Here is an 8,086-nt window from a genome sequence, read left to right on the forward strand (position 1 = left end):
TTTGCATATTGGATTCTTTAAATTAAGGATGGAGAATTGAAGTTAACAAAGATGAAGTTAGTACACTTGAAATTTCATAATAGTTCCTCGTTCTTGAAACAAATAATAGTCTTATGCATTTAGTAGACTTTGCATATCCAAATTTAGTTAGTAATTGTGGTTATTTTAAATTCTTTGAACAAAGAGCACTATTAGCATATACTTTGAAAAGTATTGAGAAAGTAAATAAATTCATTCTACTTTTATGTTTGAAGAAGAAGGAGAATACTAAAGTTCTTATTCAACTTGATCATCTAATGAAAATGTCGAATCAAACAGTGACTGTTTTACTACCAAAATTTTGAATGAAGTTAAATGTTTAGGAATTCTAAATCACATATTAATTTTGAAGACAATTATTCCAACCATGCTTTTGAGAAATATAAATCAATCAAATGGATTATGCAATGAAAGTAGATTGATTTTTAATCAATTGAAAAAAATATAATTGTAGTCACTATTGTCACAAGAAAGAAAATGTTGATGATAAAATATTTATTCCAAAAATGAATTTAGTTCCTTCAAATTGTCAATTACTTTTTAAGTTTCAAAAGAAGCAAATTCTCTTAACTCTTTCTTTTGCAATTAATATTAATAAGAGTTAAGAATAAACACTTTCTAATATTAGTCTTTACTTATAAAGATTACTGTTTTTCCATTTTATATGTTGTTATTTTAAGAGTGAAAAAGAAAAATAGATTAAAAACTATTAATTTTAAATGAAGATGAAAAGCCAATACAATTTACATCAAATACAATATTTAAAAAAGTTTTTGAAAAAAATATAATAAGATCTCTAAATATTGTTTAATGTTATTTAAATTTTATTTATTAAATTTCTTATATATATTTATATTTGAATTTGATAAATATATAAAGACATTTTTTACATAAAAACTAATGAGTCTTTATTCATTAAGCAGTCTTATATTAAAATTAATTAAATGTTATTCAAATTCTCTTTATTAAAATAATAAAAAATAATAGATATATTTACTTTATTAAATTATTTTTTTTACATAATAACTAAATAAACAAAAACATTTAACTTAATAATTATAATAATTTTTTATACTACATAATTGCTAGTTAGAAAATGTTAATTTTTATTGTAATTACGTCTTATATCAAATTTATCTTATTATAAAATAATAGTATATTTAAATATTATTGAAATGTGCTTTATTTAATTATTAAAAAATAGTTAATACATTTATATCATTAAATTAATTCCTTTCTTATAAAATAAAAAAAATTATGTTTATATTAATAATGATAACAATATAATTTATTAAATATTCATCAATTTTATTAAATCTGTTATATATTTATCTAATGAATTATTTACTGTATAAATATATATATATATATATATATATTAAATAAAAATTATGAATAAAGTATCATTGTTATATCATACATCAAATTTATTTAATTTATAATATTAAAAATTCATAACTCATTTAAGAGATAATTGTTACATTTATATCATTAATATAAAATTATTTATTTTAGGATAAAATAACAACGTTTAATTAATAATTATATTAACTTATGATAAAATAAATTATAATTTTTTATATTTCTAATAAAAAAATTATTTATTATTTTTTATATCATTGAATTAGTATAATACACTAAAAGAAACTAAATATTTAATAAATATAAAAAATAATAAACATATTAAGTCTAATTATACGTTATAGCAGATAATTATATATAATAAATTCATATATAAAACAAATATAATAAATAATTATTTTAAAAATTTATTCTAAAAATAAACAGCATCAGAATTAATTTTGTAAAATATTTTATGTAATGCTTAACTTTAAATTGATGATAACTTTTGCTTAATATTACTAATATTAATTTCATATTTTCAAAATTTAATATCCTAAAATAATTTTAGTTTAAAAATTAGATAAATTTAATTTAATATAAATTTTCTTATAATAATATTTTTTAAAATTAATATTATAAATTATATATATATATAATGAAATTAGAAAAATGGAATTTTTTACGCGCTTCAAGATAAAATTTTAAATCATTCTGTGGGCACCATTCAATTGATGCAGATCAGAAAGTCCAAGCGACAGATCATGAGCTTCAATATTTTCAGCAGGTCAAATAGCATCAATCATATATTTCAAGTCAGGAACTTCCCGTGATGTAAAAGGCGTAGGGAGCTGAATAAGAATACTGAAAATAATCTTATAATTTGATGTTTGTGTCGCACGTGGAATTGACGCTTTGGTCATGTACAAATATAGCGAGATCACAGGTGGAGTAACTTGTGGCCTTGATCTTGAAGAGGTCCAATATTCTGACTTTCCCAAGTAAGGTGGTCGTTGTGGTAAAATTTATAACGCCCCTATCATAATCACTGGGTAAATCTTTAAACTTACTGATTTCAGCAAAAAAATTCAAAGTTGTGCTTATGTTATGATCTTGATGAGCAAGAATAGTGTCTTCAGGTACGGGAGCTTCACCCACAAGATTCCCACAATAATTAAGATAAGCTGTGCTGTTATGGTAGCTAAAGCTTCCATGGTTGGGGTTTTGAACTGTGACCTCTATGCCTAATGATACATCTAGTTCCGCGGTTGGCCAGATAAGGTGGAACCTTTCAAGCTTAACTGACTGCAGGATAATTTCGGGGTCTTTGGGCTTGAAAACGGTGAAAAATAATACAACAGCTATTACTACCAATATTATTAGAAGAATGGCAGTGACACCACAACAGATTTTCAGCCCCTTGGAACACCTCATTCCACATCCCATGTTGATTGAATTTGCCAAACTATCTAACTAATGCGTATGATATAGGGACCATATATCTAGAAGTTAGCAAACTTCCATATTGTATAGGGATAGCTGTAGCTGTATGTTTGTTACCGTCTGTTTTGATGATAAATGATTAAATTGGTCTTATTATTATTCAATTTAGTATCGAGGATGAAAACAATGAACGAGACGGCTGTTAGCATTCGGCTTTCGTACTCCACCTCTTGTTTTTGCAGTCACTCGATTTCCGTTTTTTACCAAGTTTTATCTGTTTATGCATATAAAATTCAATATTATTGTGAATGTCGTCGGTATTACTGTACTTGAGTATTGAGCTAGTGGTACGGGAGATTGAAGAAGACTATATAACAAAGGTAGCTTGCGGTACTCCATTCGTCTCAAGCGAGGATGTTTCTGCTGAAAACACTTCAACGCTTGCATAAGTAAAAATTATATATTTGAAGTTTATCAGGAGTAATACGGGATCTATAGTGGATGAGGATTACCTGTTTGATTGAACATGCTCTAACATTATAAACATAACATTTTGGTATGGAAATGTGTCTAGCTCCTGCACAATATCAATATACACAATGCATCTCTTAAAACTAATAACTGGTTAGAAATGTAGGTAGTGAAAAGGCACTTGTGTAACAATTGGTGCTTAGATTTGCTACCTGATCCAATATGAGTTTGAGCAGTGGTTTATTTAGAGTGGATAGGTGGCTTATGACCATCACCAATGTGTGAGCTCAATAAATATTTTCTATCATGACGAATTCAAGTAGAATGACAGTGGTAAATAATTTAATTGGGGTCGGGTATTTGACTATGAATTCAAATGTATTTAATAAAATTAAATAAAAATTAATAAGGTAGTTAATTAAAGTAAAATATTTGATAATATTTCTTGTTAAACTAGCTAATAAGTGTAAAAATAACATAAAATAATATTTAAAAACTACGATAAGATTGTGAAGATAAAATTAGAAAAAAAAATGTAAGAACTTACATGTTCAGTTGCTAAACATCGCTTTAGAAGATGCTGCTAAAATGTTATAAATTACTAAAAAAACTAATTTATCAAATAAGTTTAATTTAAACAAATAAACTTTTAAGTTACATAAACTATAAGGTATCTTAAAATTATTGTTAGTTATACTCTACTTTTTATAAAAATGCATCTCAAAAATGCATTTTAAAGCGCAAAGAAAAGACCTTTAAATGCTTTTCTCTAGTTGTACTAAAAAACATTTCCAGATTGGTGCAATTGAGTAGGATTTTGATAAATATACATAATAGTCAGCTGATATAGATCCACAAAAGGAGCATGTCATAGATAGACACAGGCCTGTGATGGTTACTTAAGCACGTGAAGTTCAGACCAAAACAAAAGAAAGCACGTGAAGAGATCTGAATGTGAGTCGCGAGAGAAGGAGGATTACTGTATTGGAAATTTAGAAGGTTGAAACATTTTGAGGTCTCTTAGTTCATCTGTTAGCATATAGCACCAAATGGCAAATGACATGTGACATGTCCCTTGCTAAGAGAGACCGTGGGGAACCCTTTCCCTTTTTTCGTGGGACAACTTTGAATTTGTTACATTAAAATTGACCTTACTCTAATTAACCCCCAAGCTTCAAAAGTCTTATTTCAGAACACCAAAAGGCAAGGACATTCCCATTTATACATATTAACTAATTATCTGCAACAACGATTTGCATGAACAAAACAACGAGTTAGGATGAGAATTATCATGTCACCCACCAAAATCCAAATGCAATTTCATTCAAGAAAGTAAAAGTATGGTTTGCATTGGCATAACCCCTCCCATGTGCCTGCATCCCTCTTCGTTTTCATTTGTTTAATTTTTGGGCATAATTAATGGTAGAATTTTGAAAAAAATTGCGACTAATTAAGCGACTAGTTATTCTATTTAAATTTTTAAAAAATTTTACAGTATTAAATATTTTATTTAAACTTTAGACTCGATCCCAAGTTCTAACCAATCAATGAGGATGAATTCAAATTTAATGCTACAAAATACAAACCAAGAGTATTCGGTTAATTTTTATTTTTTTTTAATAATAGAAAGCACTCAAATTTGATTATAAAATATATTATAATTTAATTTAAATTTGCTTAAATATAATATCAATGTAATTTTTTTTATTTAGAAACAATTTCTTTAGTTGATTTACGTGTTCGATGATATATTAGAAGTGATGTAATTCTATTAAAATAAATTTAAATTTAATTCGACTTTTATTTTAATTTTTTTGTATAAATTAAATTTATTTTAAATAATTCTATTCAATTTAATTAGGACTATTATGAGTGATAAAGTATTTAAAATTTAGTTAAAAGATAATTTGTTTTATATTTTAAATTAATTTTTATATTAAGCTGACAAACATATTAAAAATTATGATATATAATTCTAAAAATATATAATTTAGAGAATAAAATTAAAAAAAGAAATATTATTATTTCATTAATTTTATAATAATTGCTAAAAATATTATATACAAAATTATACATGTACAAGTTAAATTATACTAATTTTTAAAATTAAATACTAAATCTAATTTAACTTTGTTTAATTCCTGATGTATTATTTATTAGAAATAATTTCATTCAAATGGAAAAGATGAAGAAAAAACTCTTCCTTTTCACTAAAAGTAATACAAAATTAGATTTTATTATATTTACTTTTTTATTTTAACTCTTTTTGGTTTATTTTCATTATGATGATTCAATTTGTTAAATAAGTGTATTTAAAAATATGTTAAAAAAATCAATAAACTTAAGTATAACAAAAAATTACATTAAATAATATTCAGACACGTGAGTATTTATTATCACTCATCTATATACTCATCGATTATAAATAAAATAAAATAAAATACAATAATAATAAATATTTAAAAATAACAATACACATTATATATATATATATATATATGAGTTGAAAAAGGTTAGAACTTTTCCAAGCCAATGAAGGTTACACATTATATATATATATATATATATATATATATATATATATATATATATATATATATATATGAGTTGAAAAAGGTTAGAACTTTTCCAAGCCAATGAAGGTTACCGCGAACCTTCTCGTCTGCTTCTTTGACCAATAAATGCACATTTAAATATAACGGGGTTTATGGAATACGACTTGAAACTTCCTTTCTACTTAGGCATAGGCACATGCATGATCAGATCGAGTTCAAATGTACCGTGGCTTTAACAATGTATACAATTCAGGATCAAATCAAATACTAGAATAGAATAGTATTGTATTTAAATAAGCGCTTGCATTGGGTTTTTCAGAAGCTCATGTAACGTTACAAATGGAATCGTTTCGAAGAAAGCTCCAATTCATATGCTGCCAAATTTGCGTTGCAGAGCAATTACTCCCACAGCGACGTCACTGTTATATAATTTATTATACACAGTTACACACCAAAGCAGTCAGAGAAAAGTTTCATGCCTCTCCTCCCTTCGCTACTCTACCAAATCCAAATGGAAGTCCCAAACTATATCACATGCAGCTTTTAACCTGACTCCCACGTCATATTCTAAGGTAAAATAAAAACACCAAATTAAAAAAAAATGTTTTTTTTTTGTTTTGAACACATGACCGTTGGTTAATCAGAACGTGGAAGACAATGAATCAAACATAAGAAACTACATGTCGAAAACTAAATTAACAGCAACCTTAATTACGGTTGATTAGATTAGATTTAGATTTAGATTTCGTTGCTGACCATTGTTTTGTTCTGAATCAAAGAGTTCTTGCAATGCGCGATTGCTCCTTGGATTGCGCTCTGCAACTCTTCCATCGAAGAAGTGTCTCCGTAGTTCATGCCGCCGAGGACACCCTTTTGAGAAAGCACGCCGGAATGGCTGGGTGATGATCTCATGGAAGAAGGGCAACTAGAAACGCAGCTTCTCCTTCGAGGGTATCTCAGGTTTCCCGAAAACGAGTGAGAAAGCACACTCACACTCTCCTTCCTCCCCCTTTTATTAGCACAACCCTCAGTTTCCTTCGTAGATCTCTCTGTCCTCGTTAACAGAGACAAAACCGACGACGTTGTACCCTCCACCGCCAACCTCTGCTGTTGCTGTTTCTGGGACAGTTTCTCGTACAAAGGCTTCACCTTCTTCAGATACTTTCTTATGACCTCTTTCGCAGTGGCACTCATTCGCTTCACCGAAGAGGAACCAGTCACGTTGTCAGGGGGGTCACCACCACCACCGCGGGTTTTGGTGGCGTTCTCCTTGCGGAAAACGGAGGAGAATCTGGAGAAGGAGAAATACTTGTGGGTCTTCTTGATGTGGGTTGGGTCGAGCTTGGAGGAAGGGTTGTGGAGGCGCTTGAACTCGTCGTCCTCGGTGACAGAGCTGGGGCGAGAAGAGTCGCAGTCGGGGAAGAGAGCGAGGTCGCTGGTGAAGGAGGAGTTGGAGTCGTTGGAGCTGCTGCCGGTGGAGTCGCGTGCGGCGGTGGAGGTGGTGGCGGAGGAGGAGGTGGAGGAGGAAGAGAGGAGGAGGGTGCGGACCATTGAGATGCGCGGAGAGAGGTGAAGTGGTAGCAGTTGGCCCTTGTAGAAGAGCTCATCCGCAGGGCACAGTGCTGTGGAGGATTTACGCGGTGAGATTGAGATTGTGAACTCGAAGTCTGAGGAGGAAGAGGATGAGAACGAGTGAGATGGTGATGAGGGAAGCGTATACGACTTTGACTCTTTCCCTGTTCTCCTTCCCATCTCTCTGTCTCTTTTCTGATCTACATCATCATCTTACACACTTTCACTCACACCAAGCCAAACTTGGCCCCTGCCCACAACCCTTCCATTTATAAGCAAGGAAGCGTGACACGATATTTAATTTTGTGCGTACTATGGCTCGTCAAAACTGAGGACCTTCACATGGGATAGGTGGAGTTTATCAAACGTTTTTTCTTCTCAGTGGCTCCTGTCATGTGCTGTGAGTTTTGTCATTGGAGAGCTGTCACGTGCTTTGGCCGTCAAACCAGGAGGTCCAAACATGTGTGAGAAAGCTATATTAAGTGAAATACTGATAATACATTATTTAATAATTCATTGAAAATCATAAAATAATATGAATTTTATGTTTCACTCATAATTTTTATGGTTTTTAATATATTTAATTAAAAATGTGTTGAAAGAGTACGTTACAAACACTTATTTATCAATTTCGAAATTAACGGAGGCTAAGAGTTGTAAATAGT

The 8,086-nt window shown here is 29.5% G+C and overlaps 2 protein-coding genes across 2 annotated transcripts; both read right to left on the minus strand.

The window, feature by feature from the left end:
- Nucleotides 1-2,256: 2,256 nt before the first annotated feature.
- LOC113870132 lies at nt 2,257-2,826 on the minus strand. Its single transcript, XM_027506733.1, has one exon. It carries the CDS (start codon nt 2,824-2,826, stop codon nt 2,257-2,259), a length of 570 nt encoding a protein of 189 aa, XP_027362534.1.
- Nucleotides 2,827-6,409: 3,583 nt separating this feature from the next.
- Nucleotides 6,410-7,851, minus strand: LOC113869731 (probable membrane-associated kinase regulator 1). The gene has a single exon (XM_027506189.1). The coding sequence runs from the start codon at nt 7,599-7,601 to the stop codon at nt 6,588-6,590; it is 1,014 nt and encodes a 337-aa protein (XP_027361990.1). The 5' UTR covers nt 7,602-7,851; the 3' UTR covers nt 6,410-6,587.
- Between the last annotated feature and the right edge of the window lie 235 nt (nt 7,852-8,086).

The sequence above is a fragment of the Abrus precatorius genome, unplaced genomic scaffold (genome assembly GCF_003935025.1).
Source record: "Abrus precatorius isolate BTA unplaced genomic scaffold, Abrus_2018 Scaffold6, whole genome shotgun sequence".
Lineage (NCBI taxonomy): Eukaryota > Viridiplantae > Streptophyta > Magnoliopsida > Fabales > Fabaceae > Abrus > Abrus precatorius.